Here is a 19,238-nt window from a genome sequence, read left to right as displayed (position 1 = left end):
GACCCAGGCGGCCACTTGACCCCAGATAGTCTGGACCCTGGGCTCCTCAAAAGTGTAGATGTGGGTTTGGACAGGGACTCACAGGTCGGGGCAGGACCACATGGGCAGAGTTGTACAAGCAGGGGTCCCTGGGAAGACACAACCAGATGGAAAGCCTTCACTCTCGGGGGCTCTAACCCCGCTGCTGGGGCCTCCCTGTCCTCCCCGCCTGGCCTTGGCCCTTCCCGCTCCCGCTTTCACCTCAGTTGGTCCCCATGTTCCCAGGGCAGGACAGTGGCCGAGCGCGTGATGAATGTGGGGGCTTGAGGGGTTAGTCTGGCCCAGCTAATGTGCGTGTGACCTGAAAGGCCACTGTTCTGCCCAGAACCTTCCAGGCAGCGGCATGGAGTGTCTGTCTGCCTAGCATTCAAAAAGAGAGGAGCGGTGGGCGAGGCCCATATCAGCCTCGCATCAGCACTGGCCGCCAGCCAGCCTTACCCATCGCACTGTGAGCCAACCAGGGCCCCCAGAGACCTGCCCTGCTGGCAAGGCCTGCCTTTCTGTTTATGGGTACCTTCTCCTCCTCGTGCGGCCTGTCCTGTGTCACCTGGCAGGCAAGGGGGATCTGAGACAAGTGCTACCTCTGGCTTGCCTCACTGGAGATGGTACCAGCTAGAGGGGCCGTGTGTTTGCTTTCATTCGCTTCCCTGACGATTAGGGTCAGAAGGTTAAAGTCACTTCCGTTGGCAGACACCAAGAGTAGAGGGGTCGTCCCTGGAGGCTGTGAGAAGATCATCTGCAAAGTCTCTTTGGCCAGGCTTGGTGACACAGCTGCAGGCCTGAGGGAGGAGCAGGTGGGCAGCTTTGGGGTCACCGCACCAACTGCAGGTGCACTCCCACCAAACCTGGGAGTCCTGACACACAAAGCCAGTCATTACCTCAACCAATTCCCTGAGAATCTAGGAAGTTGGGAGGGTGACACAAATAGCGGATGAGTTCTGGGCAGTGGCGGCACAAGCATTTGATCCTAGCTCTTGGGAGGCAGAGGCAGGCTAATCAATGTGAGTTCCAGGCCAGCCTGGTCTACATGGCAAGATCCAGGACAGCCAGGGCTACACAGAGAAACAAACAAAACAAAACAAACAACAACAACAAGACCAAAACAAAAAACAACAGACAAGGAGTGAGAACTCATGTCCTGAGGGTAGGGGCATTGTCCAACTTCCGGTGCATAGGTCGCTTCAATGGCAAGGAAGCAGCACAAACATGGCTGCCCTGGGGGTCTGCGTGGCGGTAGATTTGGGTGCAAGTAGACAAGATTGCCAGACAGAACTCTCAACTGAAGTGTTTTGGGGTGCATAGGAAGGTCCAAGTTCTTCCTGCCTGCATGCATACTGTTGGGTACTGATTTCTGGAAACACCCCCACCCCCAGCCAACCCTGTCATGAGGCCTGTGGAGGATGCCAGGGGTGGGGGTGCCCGTGAGGTGAGCCTCTCCCCGCAAGGACTAGTATAGGATTGTGTGGGAGGCGCTGATGCCCTCACAGAGCCAAGGCCTCAATGTGACCGATGCTTTTACACACTCCCTGAGCCTCGGGGGGAAACAACAAAGCCATGTACGGTTTTTATCTTATTCAATGTGAAGTTTTGGAATGGGTGGTCGGCCCGATCCTAAGGTGGGCGGGGAGGTCCGGTCAGTGTGGCCAAGCTGGCTTTCCATCTGTGCTCCCCGAGCCCTGGTGGACAGGGTTTCTCTGTGTAGCCCTGGTTGTCCTAGACTCAATTGGTAGACCAGGCTGACCTTGAACTCACAGCGATCCACCAGCTTCTGACTCCCCGAGTGCTGGCACCGGGGGCGTGTGCCACCGAGCCTCGCTTTCTTTTTTATTTCTTAAATAGAAGAGGCTGTTGTAGAGGCCTCGTTGCCTGCATGGCTGTTGTAACTAACACAGGCTAGCATAACAGCGTCATACGAACCAGCTAACAGAGGCGAAAGGGGAAAGCCATCTTAACCAAGATGGCCGGTGGAAGGCCACGAGAGATTTTGTTTATCTCTGCATGCGGATCATCAGATCATCAACAGTATGAGAGCAATCTGACACATGCAAGCGTCGTATGCCAGGAAAGTGTTGACAAACACCATGAGGCTGGAGCAGCAAGTAATCTACGGTAGCTCTGTCTTGTACAAACGTGGTTCCCAGTTCTCTCGTCTCTTGACTAATTTCTGCTTATACGTTTGCTGTAATATTAGTCGTTTTACTAACGATACAGGCCATATTTCTTTGTAGTCCAGCAGTCGCTCTTGGGAGTGGTAATAAAAAAAGACTGCAAACAACATCTTATTATGTCCTGTCACAGGCCTGCCTTTTATCCCCATGACAAAAAGCATTTGGATTCTGCAGTAACAAGCTGAGAATTAGCATCATTTTTAAGTCACTGGTATTGTGTCCTTGATGTCTCCCTAAGTCACTGGCTTACTCTTCCTCTTGGGACATCTCCCCTTGATGGGTTTGTGGTCTATCTGAAGACACGTCGTTTGTCCAGTGGTCTCCTGGATGCTGCCTGGGTTGGATGCATTTAGTGGGAGCCATCTGGGACTGGGCTCCTTTCCTGGAAAGACACAGCATAGCCCCACCCTGATGTTAGAAGCTCTTTCTGTTAACAAAAACTTTTTTTTTTTTTTTGAGACAGGGTTTCTCTGTGCAGCCTTGGCTGTCCTAGACTCGCTTTTTGTAGACCAGGCTGGCCTCGAACTCACAGCGATCCGCCTGCTTCTGCCTCCAGGCGTGCACCACCATGCCCGGCATTAACAAATACTTTCAGCTGTGTCTCCTTTAGGGCAAAGTGCTTTAGGGCATCCTCCAAAGTGAGAAGCTTTAAAGTTAGCATGACTAAATGTCATATAGCATGTGGGGACTTAGGTGGGTGCATGTGGGTGTTTTTATTTATTTATTTATTTTTTATTTTTTGGTGTTTTGAGACAGGGTTTTTCTGTGTAGCCTTAGCTGTCCTGGACTCACTTTGTAGACCAGGTTGGCCTCGAACTCACAGAGATCCTCCTGCCTCTGCCTCCCAAGTGCTGGGATTAAAGGCGTGCACCACCAGCCACCATGTCTGGCTGATTAACAAGGATTTTCCCCCTCTTCATGGGTTCTTTTTACATTAATGTCTATGTGTTTCCAATTATTAGTATCAGAGGTTCTTTGTTCAGGAAATGAAGGATTAAATTTTAGCCACTAGTATAAAGTTGTAGAAGAGCTTTTGCTCTGATCATTCTGCCCCCCTGGGTCTTAGCAAACATTTCAGTAACTATACAAAATGCTTTGTCTCAGAGGATCGAGGCAAGCCCGTGTTAGTTCCCTCAGTGTCCCAGCTCCTAGCGTGAGAGGACTAGCCTCCTACCCACTGCTTTTATTTAAAGAAAATGTTCTTACCTTCTCTGAGGGCTGAGCCAGCTCTGGGGCTACGCATGCCTTCCTTTGAGGGGACAACCCTGTGTGCTACATTCCCGGTTTCCCCAGTGTTTATCTGTGAGCACAGGGACTTCCACGCCTCCCACACAGGCCTGCAGAGCATCTCTTGCCACAACCCTCTGTGGCCAGGGCCTGCTGCAGGTCTGAGGGGACCCACAGAAAAGCCAGTGGCCTTGACGGGTGGTCAGGTCGAGGGCTGCAGTGCAAGCTGAGCTCTGCCCTTTCTGGGGTGGCTTCTACCTGGCACGTGCCCATGCAGCCCAGGGACTCAGCAAGGAATGGACTGAGGTACTGGATGCCAGCCCCAGGTGGGCCCATGAATGCAGGTAGCAGTGGGCGTGGGAGGGGAGGGTACTGATGCCATAGCAGCCTAGAAGGAGAGAGGAGAGATGGCTCACCATGGCAACAGCATCCTCCACGGGGGGCTCACTGCTTCCTGGAGATGCAGAACGTGCTCACTCCTGTGTCAGACGTATGGTGGACTCCACGCTTACATTCATGTGACATGCAGTGCCACTTGCATAAGGTGGGAGTATTTGACACGCATACATGTAGGACCACGTGTGCAAAAGCACATACATGGCAGGCATGCCCGGAACCGTGCCTGTCTAGGCCACTGGCTCAGGATGGAGGCTGGTCCCATCAATGTGGTTGCCTCCTATGGACTTTTAGCTTCCGGCTGTTTAACCCTGGCATGGTGTCACCCCATCCCACCTCGCCGGCTGCCTCTGCCCCCTTGGTCCTTAGCCCGGCCTGGATCGCAAGGACCTTCTCCCCTCTAGGTGTGAGGTAGGAAGTATTCACAGGCGCCCCTGTTCCTCTTGGGCCCTCAGGCTCACACTTCCTTCAGGCAGCCCTCCCAGATGCGTTGTTAGCCAGAAGCCCCATGGCCTCATCCTCGCTGAGCTGGGGTATGCCTGAGTGTGTACTGTCGCTGCCTCGGTGGCTAATGCTGCAGAGACTCAGCACCCACAGGAGCCGGGTGCTGTAGATTATCAGGGGCTTGGGGGGGGGGCAGGGGGGACCCATTGATAGAGAAGACCTCTGAGGACAAAGGGTGACTCGGAGCCTGAGTGCTGAGGAACAGCAGGCTCAGGAGGCAGAGCTATTCCCAAGCCAGTGGGCACCCTGGGCTGGCCCCAGAAGCCAGCTGGAGACACCAGAGCTGGCTTCCCCCTGCCAGAGCCTGCCCCCCCGCCCCCTGCTTTGGACGCTCAGCGTGAGGGGCTGGGGTTGAGTTCTGCCGTCCTGAGCGCCTTGGCTTCCTCACCTCATTGGGATCAGGGACTAAAAAAGGGAACAACAGTTCCTGCTCTCCCAGGTCAGAAGCAGCCCCAAGGGACTTGGGAGGACCAGACGAGGGCACTTTGTTCCCCAGCAGAAGCCAGGCTACTCCTTAGTGCCCGCAGGAGAATTACTGCCTTGATGTCCCTCGACTTCCAGGGCCCTTAGTGGCCTTTCACCCCCACAGTGAGCTGAAAGGTGTGAGCGGGGTCTGGAAATACAAGTGTGGATCTTACTTTTCTTAAATAAAAATTCGAGTGCGTGGCTGTTTTTTCCCCCTGAATGCATGTCTGTGTGCCCCGTGGTGTGTGTGTGTGTGTGTGTGTGTGTGTGTGTGTGTGTGTGTGTGTGTGTGTGTAGTGGAGTTCAGAGAAGGGCATTTGATCCCCTGGACCTGAAGTTACGGTGTTAGTGAAGCCACTGTGGGTGCTGAAAACTGGACCCAAGTCCTCTGGAAGAGCAGCCAGTGCCCTGAACTGCCGAGCCATCTCCTCAGCCCCGATAGTGCGTCCCTGTATGGCCTAAGACCCTGGTGTCACAGAGAGGTGTCCATGGGGCTTGGGGTTGGGGGCCGACCCCACACCGGCCACTTTACTAGCTCTGGCCACCACCTCTCCTGGGTTGGTTGGCTGGAGGCCGTGTCCAGGCGCAGGAGCAGAGCAAGGGGTCACATGCCGAGGCCGAGATGAGACATCTGTGCTCTGCTTCCTTGCAGACGGTGCCCCACTCAGTGAGCTGTCCTGGTCATCGTCTCTCGCTGTGGTGGCTGTGTCCTTCTCTGGGCTCCTCACTGTCATCGTCCTCATGTTGGCCTGTCTGTGCTGTAAGAAGGGCGGCATTGGGTTCAAGGTGAGGACCTTGCATAGGAGCTGCAGGGCCTGTTGTGTCCACCCCCCCCCACCCCCAGGTCCCCTCTATCTTGGGGCTGCCATGGTGGTTGGTTTTTCTGGAGCTTCCTGGGGACCAACGGAACCCCTTGTCTGGCATCCTGCAGCCTCTCTACTGGCAGCTCCTTGGACCCCATCCCCTGTCCCTCATCTAGGGGCCCCCTTTGTAGACATGGCCTCACGCTGTCCCATCCTAGCACCATGTCAGGCCTGTCCAGGTCTAGGGAAGCTGAGATGACGTCAGGGAGCCTTTAGGGGTTCATTAGAGCATCCTGACTCACAGCGAGGAGGCGGCCCCTGCAGAGACCCTCTGCTCACTGAGGCAGAGGGAAAGCGAAGCCACACAGACAGCTTCCCTGGTGCCCACATCGTCACTTGGGAGCTCCAGGAACAAGGGCACCTGTTTGCAGCCACGGCAGCCACGGCAGCCACATTCTTTGTGGCGTGTCCACTGAAGGTCCTGTGCCTTCGCTGCAGTCTCCCTAGGAGGATAGACTTCTCAGCGGAGGCCTCCACTCTAGTGATGAAGGCCCAGGCACACCCCAGCATCTTTCCTCTTTCCATCTTTCTGTGGCCACTCCTCTCACACTGTGGCTCTAAGCAGGAAGGCAGGGCAGAAAACATGAAGCTGCCACCCCCCCTCCCCGAGAGGAGGCGCCACTGCGGGCTGCGGGGGCTGCGGCCTTGCCTGTCAGCACATTAAGGCCTGGCCAGAGCCCTGGCCATTCCCGCACCCACGTGGGGTGGCAGGCTGGGTAGGAGGTCAGGGTGGGGGAAGGGCTTGTGGTCAAGCACAGTGTGTGCCCATCTGTATCTTGGGGTACCTCCTACCTGGTAACCTGCACCAAATGCCCAGACCCCAGCCAGACCAGGGAGCTGAGTGCCTGAGCAGCAGTGTGGTAACGGCCCCCTACCCCACCCAGGCAGGTTTTCCCTGCCCTGGCGCCTCCACCCCAGGGGACAAGTCTCCTGACCACAAGCACCCAGCAGGCTGGACAGTCATGGAAAGTTGCTTTCCTAGAAGACTCTGAGAGGTTGCTGAGGTGGGGGTGGGAGCCCAGGGTGAGGCTTAGGCGGCCATTGTGTAGCAAGGCCGGTCCTCAGGCTCTGAGAACAAAGCCCCACACAGGGACTCACCACAGCCCCTCCCCCCCCCCCCCCCCGTACCCTTCTCACCTCTTTGGGAGCATGGTGCCCAGAACATTCCGGGGCCAATGTGCCTTGATTGGAGGACCACTGCCTCCTGCTTCCTCAGTGGGCTCCCTGTTGCTGGGCCTGCCCTGGGCAGGGGCAGACAGCCCGGTGATGCTCACGCTGTGCTACCTGATCTCCCACTGTGCTGGGGGAGCCCGGCTGGCTCTGTGGCGTTGGCAAGGGAAGGTAATGGCTGATCCTGAGGGGGAGGTGGGCATCGCAGGCTCAGGTGTGTGGGGCAGAGGACAGTCTAAGGGGGTCGCCTGGGCTCTGGAGAGGGAGAGTCGCCACAGATGTCAGTGGCTTTGTGCTCATAGAGCAGACCTGGACTAGCCACCAGGGACATGGGGCCACCCCTCTGTGGTCGTGGCCCATCCCAGACTAACTCTGCTCGGAATGTGATGTGGATAGAGCGGGGGTCAGGTGGGCAGGGGGTCTCTCTTCAAAGTGGGGATGTCAAACAGGTCCCTGGGTCCCTTGCTTCCTGTCCAGCTAGGGATAGGACACTATTTACTTTTCTCAGGGAGGAGCAATGGAGCCCCCACCCCCACCCCCTACTCCAAGCCCTGTCGTGACCATGACAGGCTCCATGAAGGGCAGCTCTGCCTCTGCCCCTTGAACCCTGACTCTAGCCCTCCCCCAGACAGGACTCAGCCTTGGCTGCCAGCCCCACCTTTGGCTGAGGCCTTTGGCTCCTCTTGGGATGGTGTTCCCGAGGAGTCGGGACCTATGGACAGGTGTGCAGTGACCATCCAGCAGGGTACACGCTCTGGCCCGGTTTTAGTCCGGTTGAGCTCTGGGGAAACGGGCCTTTCATAGCATAACCTGCCATGCCTCGCTGACCCCGTGTGGCCTGACCACCCGCCTGCGCTGGCCCAACCTGCAGGAGTTTGAGAATGCTGAAGGGGATGAGTATGTGGCCGACTTCTCGGAGCAGGGCTCCCCGGCTGCAGCTGCGCAGAACGGCCCCGATGTGTATGTCCTGCCCCTCACGGAGGTCTCCCTGCCCATGGCTAAGCAGCCGGGTCGCTCAGGTGAGTGGGCCTGTCTTCCCCACTCCATTGTGTCTTGGGGTCAGCAGGGTGTGTAAGCCTGAAGCAGGTACAGTGTCGGGTGGGGACACGGGACATATGCCGTGAGAGGCTGAGGCATCTCAGGCCGGGCTGTGTTGGATGGTGCGTGGACCCTCCTCCTGGACCTGGGGGCCAGCTTTCAGCAGCCTTGAGAGTGGTGGCCTGTGTCTGTCATTTCTCCACCCAAGGGGCTGCTGTGCAGAGGTGGCCTAGCACTCTGGCTTTGGGATTATTTGCCTGTCTCTGCTTAACCCCAGACTCCTGCTCCCTTGTGCCCAACCCTGTAGGAGCATGGCCTCATGGTCTCTGCCAAACAGGGTCGGCCCACACAGCAAAGAGAGGATGCCTAAGCAGGGCCTCTTCCTGGGGCTCCCTTGCCCCCTGCCTGCCCCTCCCGTTTGCCTTCCTCCTAGAGCCTCTCCTCCTAGGTTAGGCCCCTCTGGTCTCCTTGCTCTGGATGTGACAGGCAAATGCCCTCGTCAAGGTGGGTACCTGGGACTATGGCCACCTCTACCTCAGTCGGCTCTTGGGCCTTTGCAGCATGCATGTCTAGCCAAAGGCTGTGCCTTGTCCATCTGATGCCTCCAGTGACGCTGAGGAGACTGTCAGGTTGAGCATGTCCCTGGCCCTAATGCCTCCTTAACTGTGGCGAAACCCTGGCCACTCTCCGCGCCTCAACCAGGCTCTCAACACAATTCTTCCCAGTAAGGGCCCAGCCTGCATCAAAGGCTGTGGCTCTCAGAACCGGTTTGAGCCCATAGAAACTTAGCTAGCGCCCTCTAACCACCAGCCTGGCCCAACACTGCTGCATGCCCCCGTGGCCCGTTGGGTCTCATAGGGGAGAGTCCAAAAGTCCAGGCAGGATCCAGGCACGAAGGCCCATGTCATGAACACATTTATCCAGCGGCTCAGAGGCCTGCAGCTTTCCCTAGCACCTCATATGAGGCAGGCAGCCTTGGCCATACCCGGGTCCAGACCTTCCTGGAGGCCCTGGGCATCTCCTAACTGTAGACCGTGAGTCGGGGAGTGGGAGCTGGCTGGAAGCCATGCACCCTGAACTGGGCTTGGACCTGTGAGTCCAGAGGCAAGGGTATGTGTGAGACACGTCCCCCCTAGATCCTACTGGCCCCCACCCCTGGGAGAGAGAGGACGGGGGTCGGCAGAGACACCGAGAGGGCAGAGGTGCATTCCCCATTGTTCAGCTCTGTGAGGCATCTTCCTTCAGGGAGGAAGAAATTTGGAGTGAGGATGGGTCAGCCTCCCCAAGCCTCTGCCGCTGCCTCTAACTCCTAACATACAATGGTCTCCTGCCCTCAGCTTGCCCTGGATCCCACTGTCAGGACCCTCAGCCCGCTTTGGGATAACTGAGGTCCTAGAGGCCCCAGGGTGGAAGGCAGGCATCCAGACAGACTGGGGTTCAGGGCATAAGTCCTAGGACACAGGGCCCAGTGAGACTCTCCCATGAATCGGGCACCAAGCCGACATTCCTTCAGCCTCTTAGTCCCCCCGAGGGCTGCAGCCTTCCCTTGGGCCCTGCTGGGCTGTCGGCGTGGGAGCAGAATTCGGAGAATCTGAGGGGCCTTAAGTGGGTGCAGTAAGGCCTGGACCTTTCCTCCGTGCCCACGCTGGCCCTTCTACCCCACTGACTTCACCCAGCCTGGCCTACAGGGAGAATGGGTCCAGTGTGTCCCGTACAGGGCTGTGCCAAGCAGCCCCCAACAAAGGCGGCTTTGGTGTGACTGCTGTTTGAATGCCAGCCTGTGGCAGGGCTAGGGGGTGGGCCGGGGCTTCTTGCTTCATCCAGACTGCTTCCCAGGCCCTGCTGTCTGGGCACCCTTCCCCGGGCTTGGTCAGAAACAAGCCTGGATGGAGGCTGAGGTCTACAGCTCAGCTGACAGCAGCCACCAGAGCCTGAGACAATGCCCTTTGCCCTCCAGCCTGGCTGAGGGAGTTGGGGGAGCTCCCTGGGGCACCCCGGGGAGGCTGGGAGGGAGGATGAGTTGGGGCTAAGCAGGTTCCTGAGTCTGCGGTTTTGCCGCAGTGCGACTTCTCAAGTCTGCGGACCTGGGCCGGCACAGCCTCCTGTACCTGAAGGAGATCGGCCATGGCTGGTTTGGGAAGGTAAGGAGACTTCAGGGTGCTGGCAGTGGCAGGGCGTGGGCAGGGGCGCTCTCTCACGCACACTCTGGCTGGACCATGCACCCGAGACCTTTCCCACTGTGGACCGCAGAGGGTGAGAGAAGGGAAGCCTTGCAGGTGGACAGGGCTGAGCATTCTAGCCAGGGGGCCTTGGTGGGGAGTTGTACGGCCATCTGAGGCCCTGGGAGCCAAACGGCCTGTCCTGTGGAGACTGGAAGGGGCCCTGGTGATGCCTGTCACATCTGGCAGGTGTTCTTGGGGGAGGTGCACTCGGGCGTCAGTGGCGCGCAGGTGGTGGTGAAGGAGCTGAAGGCCAGTGCCAGCGTGCAGGAGCAGATGCAGTTCTTGGAGGAGGCGCAGCCCTACAGGTGGGTGGTGTGGTGGGGGGAGGGGCGGGGCGGGGGACCAGCACGGGGGGGGGGGGCAGGGGGGAGTTACGGGGAGGGGAGGGCTGTGCTGGGGCCTGGCTGCGCCCTCTCCTGCCTTCCAACTCTGATGCCCGTGGGCTCTTCTAGGGCCCTACAGCACAGCAACCTGCTTCAGTGCCTGGCCCAGTGTGCTGAGGTGACCCCCTACCTGCTGGTTATGGAGTTCTGTCCGCTGGTAAGTGGCAGTCTGGGGGAGGTAGCATTGCTTCTCTAGGTCCTGTTCTGACCTGGTGGCCCAAAGGGGAGTGGGAGGCCTGAGCTGGGCTCCTCTTCTCTTCTGCCTCCTGCGTTTCTAGAGTGGAGCCCTAGTGCCTGCCCTGCGCCCCGCTCTCTCCCTGTCTCTGTCTCTGTCTCTGTCTCTCTGTCTCTCTGTCTCTCTGTCTCTCTCTCAGAGGAGGCCTCTTAGAGAGGGTGAGCCAACAGCAGCAGGGGCAACACTGTGGGGGTAGCTCAGCCTCAGGGCTCACACAGCTCCTGGGGCAAACTTGGTCCCTTCGCCCTCTGGCTCCAGGCTGAGGTTGCTTTCGCTGAGGCCACTGGCAGAGTGGAGGCACAGGCTTTGTGAACACCAGAGCTGCCAGTGGACCCTCTTGGGGTGGGTGGCAGGATTGTGTGGTACTACTGGTGGCTACAGCTAGCGGGCCGCTGTGTGCTCTCTCGGCAGGGGGACCTCAAAGGTTATCTCCGGAGCTGCCGGGTGACAGAGTCCATGGCGCCTGACCCCCTGACTTTGCAGCGCATGGCGTGCGAGGTGGCATGTGGGGTCTTGAATTTACATCGTCATAACTACGTACACAGGTGAGGGCTGGTGAGACTAGCCAGGCCATGGCCACAAAACCCTGGTCCCCTGGTGCCTTGACCATCAGATAGAATGCCTCTGTATAGGAAAGTCAAGCAGTGATCCCACTTTTTGAGCCTTATGAACAGAGTTCATCCACGCAGTATCAAATAGCCACTCTGCAAGGAGTTTTGTAATTTGTTTTTGCTTTTCAAGACAGGGTCTCTCTGTGTAGCCTTGGCTGTCCTGAACTCTGTAGACCAGGCTGGCCTCAAACTCACAGAGATCTGCCTTTCTCTACCTCCCCCAGTGCTGGGTTCACAGGCGTGCGTCACCGTGCCCGGCTTGAAATTTTATAATTCGTAATATTGTGAAGGCTAGCCAGACATGGTGGCTAACACCTTTAATCCCAGCACCCGGGGAGGCAGAGGTAGGTGGATCTCTGTGAGTTCAAGTCCAGCCTGGTCTTCACAGTGAGTTTCAGATAGCCAGGGCTTTGTAGAGAGACCATAAATACATTGTGAAGACTGAAGTTTGAAACGCACCTTGCAGACAATTAAATGAAGAAATCCATATTGCGTGCTCTATCGGTCAGCCACACTTGGGTCCCACATCAGCCCCAGCCTTCTTCCCCCAGGCCGTAAAGGGAGGGGATGGGCTGGCCCTGCAGTGGAAGGGGTGGCTCTGTCCTGCCCCTGGATGCCCAGCCTCACATGAGCCAGGGGGGCACATGCTGGAAGACGTGGCGATGGACGAGTGGCCCAGCCAGCCCCGACGCTGCACAGGCCGTCCTCCCCAACAATATCCTGGTGCTGAGTGATGACACAGACGACTCCAGCATCAGTGATTTTGTTGAAGAGGGTAGCTGCCAGCCTCCCGCCCTACCTGCTGCTAGCCCCAGCTGCCCCACCCATAGGCATGGACCCAGGCCACCCCACCCTGCAGCTGTCCCCTGGCATAGTCCTCTCGAGGTAGAGGCAGGCCAGGGTGTCTCTATCTTTACCCAGAGAGCCCTCAGCATAACAGCAGTATGGTGACTCAGGCACACCCCATAGCACTTTACTGTCCTGTGCCCCAGACCCTCAAGTGGCCTCGAGCCAGGCAGGAGGGTAAAAGCTGGCATCCCGGGCTTGCCACTGATCTGGAGGTCGACCTGGGGTGACTTTCAGACTCCGCAGAAGGGTGCCTTGTGATCCATCCTGCTCTAGACCTCAGCCCCAGCGCTCTATAGTGGGGCGGGCCTACGATCCAGAACTCAGGCTCTGGCTGCTGGAAGGACCCCCTGAGACACTCCAGGCCTCGGTTTCCTCGTTACCTCTAACCTCCTGGGGATGTGGATGCTGGTGTAGAGCAGTGGGGTTGGAAAGGCGACGGTCCTGAGAGGACGCTGGCTGCAGACATACCTTGCTCTATGGGTTGGGGTCCCTGCTGGGTAGGTCACGAGGAGGGTGGAAGGGGCCGGCGTCCGAGTGCTGGTCAGGCAGTACCGCGCTGGTGAGCCTTGACCACCTTCTAGCCTTATCTTGACATGCGTGGCCGTGTTCACGGTGCCGTCCACACAGGCCCTCCAAAATAGCCAGTGCAGGGTGTGGAGCCAGGCTTGGACACAAGCAGGTAGCCCCTCAGACATCCCCTCCTGTCTGCCTGCCTGGCTGTGCCCAGAAGCCAAACCACCCAGCTGTGGGTAAAGGACCCATAGTGCTGGACGCCATCCTCAGGCTCGCAGTCTTTGCTGACGTTGCCTACCGCCCCGCAGTGACCTGGCCCTGAGGAATTGCCTGCTAACGGCTGACCTGACGGTGAAGGTCGGTGACTACGGCCTGTCACATTGCAAATACAGGGTGAGTGAGGGCAGGCAGAGCCTGTGTGCAGGGGTGGCACTAACTGGCTGGAGCTGACCCCTGCCCTGTCCCCGTGTGTGCTACAGGAAGACTACCTCGTCACTGCTGACCAGCTGTGGGTGCCCCTGCGCTGGATCGCACCTGAGCTGGTGGACGAGGTGCACGGCAACCTGCTGGTGGTAGATCAGACCAAGACCAGCAATGTGTGGTGAGCGCAGGCCTGGCTTCTGGGGGTGGGGGTGGGGGTGGGGGCTTTGGGATACCGCATCCTCAGCTGCTCTGTAGTGGGGACTCGCTGGCTTTCAGCTCTGCTCTGCCCTCCGCTCAAACATTCAGACTTCCTCCTCTGGCTAGGGTGCTGACTGTCACCCGGAGAAAGTGTGCTCATGCCTGCCACCCTGTGGCCGTATGGGGTCACTCATGGGCTACCAGTTTCAACAGTTCATGGTGGGTTCCTGCGGTCCCTGTACTTGTAGGGGGACTGACTCCAGGATGGGACCAACTGATATGCTCCGATCCTGGGGCCAGAGTGCACACTTAGGTTAGAACAAACCCACGTGAGCTGCCGTTGTAGGCCGAGTGTCCTTATGGGACACCGGGCCTTGGGCTGCACCTATGCCACTAGAGATGGGCGGCTGTAGTGTAAGGCACAATGACAGGTGTCCAGGGGTCCTGTGCAGTCACGCTCAGCCATGTGTCACTGCGGCCGCCTCCACAGGTCCCTGGGCGTGACCATCTGGGAGCTCTTCGAGTTGGGTGCGCAGCCCTACCCCCAGCACACGGACCGGCAAGTGCTGGCTTACGCAATCCGAGAACAGCAGCTTAAGCTGCCTAAGCCGCAGCTGCAGCTGACTCTATCTGATCGTTGGTGAGGACCCCACCACCCTGGACGGGCAGGCCAGAGGGGCGCGGGTGGCTGAACTCCACAGCCTGGGGCTGGTTGGTCCACCTCTACATGGCTTCTGGGTGGCTGCAGCCTGAACAGGGCACTGGGGATCCTGGGAAACATCCAGCCCTGACCCTGACCCCTTCCTAGGCTGCCGGGTCCGCCTTGGGAGATTGCCTTAACCGCCCCCCCCACCTCCCTGGGGTACCCTGAGCATGGGGGAACTGACTATCCCCGGAGGGCAGGTTACACTCCAGGCCTGCGCGCCTCCGGATGTGGCCAGGGCCACCCATGAGGGCCTCCCGGCAGGTACGAGGTGATGCAGTTCTGTTGGCTGCAGCCAGAGCAGAGGCCCACGGCAGAAGAGGTTCACCTGCTGCTGTCCTACTTGTGTGCCAAGGGCACCACGGAGTCGGAGGAGGAGTTTGAACGGCGCTGGAGCTCCTTGCGGCCTGGGGGCAGCGCCAGCCTGGGGCCGGGCTCCAGTGGTCCAGCGGTTGCCCCTGCTGAGCTCACTGCTGCCTCGTCTTTCCCGCTGCTGGAGCAGTTCACCAGCGACGGCTTTCACGTGGACAGTGACGACGTGCTGACAGTAACCGAGACGAGCCACGGCCTCAACTTCGAATACAAGTGGGAGGCTGGCTGTGGCGCCGAGGCATTCCCAGCCGCGGCGGGTGCGCCCAGCCCAGCCTCCCCAGCTCGCCTGCAGGAGCTGTGTGCAACCGACAGCTCGCCACCGGGGGTGGTGCCTGTCCTCAGTGCCCACAGCCCCTCAGTGGGTAGCGAGTACTTCATCCGCCTAGAGGGGGCGGTGCCCGCTGCTGGCCACGATCCGGACTGTGCCGGCTGTGTTCCCGGCCCCCACGCTGTGGCCGACCAAGATGACAACTCGGAGGAGAGCGCCACTGCCTCTCCCCTCGCCATGGAGCCACTGCTGGGCCACCCACCTCCCGCCGGGGGCCTGTGGGGCCCCTGCGACCACCACTCACGCAGGAGGCAAGAGCCGCCCTGCCCCTCACGCTCGCCTTCCCCTGGGACCCCGATGCTGCCGGCTGAAGACGTAGACTGGGGTGTGGCCACGTTCTGCCCACCCTTCTTCGATGACCCACTGGGTGCATCTCCCTCTGGGAGTCCCGGGGCCCGGCCCTCCCCCAGCGACGAGGAGCAGGAGGAGGGAACGGTGGGGAGGGCGGCTCAGTGTGGACCCTGGAGCTCTAACACGTCAGCCAACAACAACAGTGGCAGCCGGGACCCAGAATCCTGGGATCCTGGCTACGTGAGCAGCTTCACCGACAGCTACAGGGATGACTGCTCCAGCCTGGAGCAGACCCCGAGGGCCTCCCCTGAGCTGGGCCACGCCCTGTCCCAGGAGGATCCCAGAGAATTTCTGCCCGGGCTGGTAGCAGCGTCACCTGGTCAGGGGCCAAGCCGCTGTTTCAGCCTGCTTCCTCTGTGTCCTGCCAAAGGCCTGGCACCTGCTGCCTGCCTCGTCACCTCCCCCTGGACAGAGGCAGCAGTGGGCGGGGATGGCGACCCCCATGTGGAACCCAGACTTGCCCAGGAGGCTGAGGGCTCCGCTGAGCCCCACCTACCCCTCCCTTCCATCCCCTCCCCATCCCATGAAGGGGCCTCGCTTCCCTCAGAAGAGGCAAGTGCCCCCGACACCCTGCCTGCCTCCCCCACACCGGCTGCTGGCAGCTGGGTGAATGTCCCTAAGCCGGCCCCCACCCTGGATAGCAGCTTTGGTTCTCTGGGGCAAGAGGCGCCCAGCAGTGAGGACGAGGACACAACTGAGGCCACGTCAGGAGTCTTCTCCGACCTGCCCAGCGACGGCCCACATGCTGAGAAGCCAGGCATGGTACCAGTCTTGCGCTGTCTGCAGAGGCAGGTGGGGACTCCTGACTCCCTGGACTCTCTGGACATCCCGTCCTCAGCCAGTGATGGTGGCTGTGAGGCCCTGAGCCCATCGGCTGCTGGTCCCCCTGGTGGCCAGCCCCGTGCCATGGACAGTGGCTATGACACGGAAAACTATGAGTCTCCCGAGTTTGTGCTCAAGGACGCCCACGAATCCGCTGAGCCTGAGGCCTTCGGGGAGCTAGCCTCAGAGGGCGAGAGCCCCGGGCCCGAGACTCTGCTCTCTGCCTCCCTCGGTGGCCTCAGCAAGAAGAACCCCTACCGAGACTCTGCCTACTTCTCAGACCTGGACGCGGAGTCCGAACCCACTTTTGGCCCTGAGAAGTGCAGTGTGGTCCAGGACCCTCAGAAGGAACAAGACCTGAAGGGCCCACCTAGCCCAGGGCAACAGTCTGGACAGGTTTCCCCCAGGCTAGAGGTGCCCAGCGAGGTGCTGCCCACACCACAGCAGCCAGAGGAGCCCTTGCCAGATAGCCCCAGGCCAGAGCCTCTTGGGGCTCAAGGCCCAGTTGAGGTGCAGCCTGTGCCCGGCCCTTCCAAATGTTTCCTGCTGACCTCAGTCCCACTGAGCTCAGAAGGCAATGGCGTGGAGTCCCAGGGTCCCCCAGGACAGTGGTCAGGGCCAGCCCAGTTGGGGCGGCTGGGGAGTCCTAACACACCCAGATCTCCGCTTAGCCTGGCCCTGCCTGGCCGCTCTGGCGCTTTGGAGGGCCGGCCAGAGGACGAAGAGGACAGCGAGGACAGCGATGAATCTGATGAGGAACTCCGGTGCTACAGCGTCCAGGAGCCCAGTGAGGACAGCGAGGAGGAGCCGCCAGCTGTGCCTGTGGTGGTGGCCGAGAGCCAGAGCGCCCGGAATCTGCGCAGCTTGCTCAAGATGCCCAGCCTGCTGTCGGAGGCCTTCTGTGAGGACCTGGAACGCAAGAAGAAGGCTGTGTCCTTCTTTGATGACGTCACGGTCTACCTCTTCGACCAGGTGGGCTGCTGCTGTGGGTGTGCACAGGGCCAGGAGGGGGTGGGCAGCCCGAGTCACACGGTGCTCTGCCCCTCCAGGAGAGCCCCACCCGAGAGCCAGGGGAACCCTTCCCCAACACGAAGGAATCGCTCCCCACGTTCCTGGAGGGTAGCCCCAGCTCACCCAGTGCCCCTGGCCTGCCACGGCGGCCTGACCACTTTCCAGACAGCAAGACTCCTGAACAGGGTGAGTGAGCCAAGTGTCGGGAGCCAGAGTGGGCGGGGTTCAAAAATGCGCTATCCTCCCCGAAGTGGGGGCTGGGGGCTGACATAACAAACGTGACTCTGCGGCCTGACTTGCAGGCAGTAGGTTCGAATGGGATGATGGTTTCCCGCTGGTGCCTGGCAAGGATGCTTTGGTGACGACGGCGGCGGCGCTGGACCCTGTGGACCCTGGCCTGGCCACGCCTCCCACGCCAGCCACGCCTTTCTCACGGTTCACGGTGTCACCCACACCTGCCTCCCGCTTCTCCATCACTCACGTATCCGACTCAGATGCCCAGTCGGTGGGAGGTACGAATGTGGATGGGCTGAGGTGGAGCAGAGGGGCACCGTGGACGGGCATCCTAGGTGGCCTGCCACCTCTTGGGCCCCAGGACCTGCCCACCCTCTGCCCACTCTATCCTCCACGGCAGGCTGCTGGGCCCTAGCCTCCCACAACTTACTAGAACATTCCCAACATGGCGCTCTCTACTCCTACCATATCTCTGATCTGAGGTTCTTGCCCGGACTCCCTCTTGGGACTTTTCCCAGGTGGTGGTGGTGCCATAGTCCACCCTGTCAAGTCATGTGCCCCCTTCGCCTCTCTGCCCATAGCCCACTCACAGTTTTGACCAGTCCTTTCTCCCTGGTTCTCCCTCCACCCCCGCACCTCTTCTCCAGTTGCCTTGGCTGTGGTAGCCTTGAGGGCACAAGGAGACGACTGCATGGCTCTGACCCCGCCCTCCTTGTGTGGACCTCAGTTTCCATGTGTACACAGACATGGAAGGGCATTTGCTAAACACTGTTGGCTCTGGATCTGAGAGACCTGGGGAGGAGAAACGGGTCCGTCCTCCATCCAGAAACCGGCCTGCCAGGCCGCCGTCGGGGGCGGGTGAGTGTTGGCGTGAGGGAACCTGTGCCACATTCTCACATAGCACCCCTTTACCAGGCCCAGCGGCAGGTGCTGGGGGCCGATACACAGAGGCTTGAGACCCAGGTGGTTCCACCGTTTGGAGGCTGGCGTCACTGGAGCCCCTGCCATCCTGTCCCGGCAGCAACAAGGACGATGACTGGGAGCGAATGGGGACCATCGGCACCCCACAGCATCCCGGAGAAGCAGGTGGATGGGAGGCCCGTATCTAGCCCTGGACGTGTTGGGCAGTGCACCTCCTCTGTGCTGCCCTGATGGCAAACGTGTCCTGGGTAGACACTGGGGTTTGCTGCTAGCCCCTGTGGCCTGGGGACCTGGGGGTGTCTGTAAGCATATACATACACACTCAAGAAGGACCCCTGGACCCCTAGGTGTCCCTCCACTCCTGGGCGGACACACCCCTCCTCCAGCCTCTCTTCTTATATGGCTGTTGGTGGTGAACTGGCCTCAGGCCAGGGCCATGCAGCCTAAGGGCCTGTACGCCCCGTTAGGTAGGTCCTAGCCACGTGTTCAAAGGATACTTGGCCAGGTTTCAAGGTGGCTTTGAGCCCGCAGGTCCCTTTTGGGTGCCCCCCGCCCCATCCCCTTCTTACCTGGGTCTAGGTTTGCTCAGAGCAAAGTCGGACCCCTGGGCTCCAAGCCCTTATCTCAGAGTCTGTGGCTACCCCTTCACTGCCTCTGCGGAAGCCCTTCCCCACGGGGTGTGTCTGGGTTGTGCCAGCCTAGGTCCTGCCGAGGAGCAGAGGCTGGACTGCCCCAGAGATGCCCGCTGAGGGTCGTGTGGGCAACTTCTCCTTCGCAGAGCAGTGCCTGCTCCACACCCTGGTGGCTACAGGAGAGCAGAGTGTACCCTCCAGCTGCTGTGGGGCTCCTGCCTGCAGGCAGGGCTGGGAGGAAACAGGGCTGGGGTGGGCAGAACAGGGAATATTTTTGTAACTTGCTGGAGTGAGTGGCGATGGGTGATTCTAAGTTATTGTTGCCAAAGACATGTAAAGTATATTGTTGCTTTGGGGGTGGGGCAGGGCTCTTTTGTTTAGTTTTGTTTTTGTTTTTGTTTTTAGTTTGAGGCTTAGGACGCTGGTGCAATGATTTTCTTGTTCCTTGTTTTTTAAGAGAAACCAAGCTAAGAAAAAACAGCCTTTGTGCTCGTGTTTTCTTTTTTGGGGCGGGGGTGTGTGTGTGTCTATAGCTAACACCTTGGGGGGCGGTAGATGGG

General features: G+C 59.5%; 1 protein-coding gene across 4 annotated transcripts in view; it reads left to right on the top strand.

The window, feature by feature from the left end:
• Nucleotides 1–19,158, top strand: part of AATK (apoptosis associated tyrosine kinase) — a 34,573-nt gene extending 15,415 nt beyond the window's left edge. For 2 of the 4 annotated variants that reach the window (XM_084750243.1, XM_084750245.1), the window contains exons 2-14: nt 5,452–5,585; nt 7,704–7,851; nt 9,932–10,011; nt 10,279–10,397; nt 10,545–10,632; nt 11,122–11,255; nt 12,992–13,076; nt 13,163–13,284; nt 13,795–13,944; nt 14,272–16,852; nt 16,930–17,077; nt 17,194–17,403; nt 18,041–19,158. In XM_084750243.1, the coding sequence (XP_084606369.1) occupies nt 5,452–5,585; nt 7,704–7,851; nt 9,932–10,011; nt 10,279–10,397; nt 10,545–10,632; nt 11,122–11,255; nt 12,992–13,076; nt 13,163–13,284; nt 13,795–13,944; nt 14,272–16,852; nt 16,930–17,077; nt 17,194–17,403; nt 18,041–18,081 (4,040 nt within the window). In that variant the 3' untranslated portion in view covers nt 18,082–19,158. Of the gene's footprint in view, nt 1–5,451; nt 5,586–6,820; nt 7,004–7,703; nt 7,852–9,931; nt 10,012–10,278; nt 10,633–11,121; nt 11,256–12,991; nt 13,077–13,162; nt 13,285–13,794; nt 13,945–14,271; nt 16,853–16,929; nt 17,078–17,193; nt 17,404–18,040 lie in introns of those variants that run through there. The other 2 variants (XM_084750244.1, XM_084750242.1) reach the window with 2 other exon arrangements.
• Nucleotides 19,159–19,238: the final 80 nt, after the last annotated feature.

This window comes from Acomys minous (genome assembly GCF_964271855.1).
Source record: "Acomys minous genome assembly, chromosome: 12".
Classification (NCBI taxonomy): domain Eukaryota; kingdom Metazoa; phylum Chordata; class Mammalia; order Rodentia; family Muridae; genus Acomys; species Acomys minous.
This window is presented reverse-complemented; position numbering and strand designations above follow the sequence as displayed.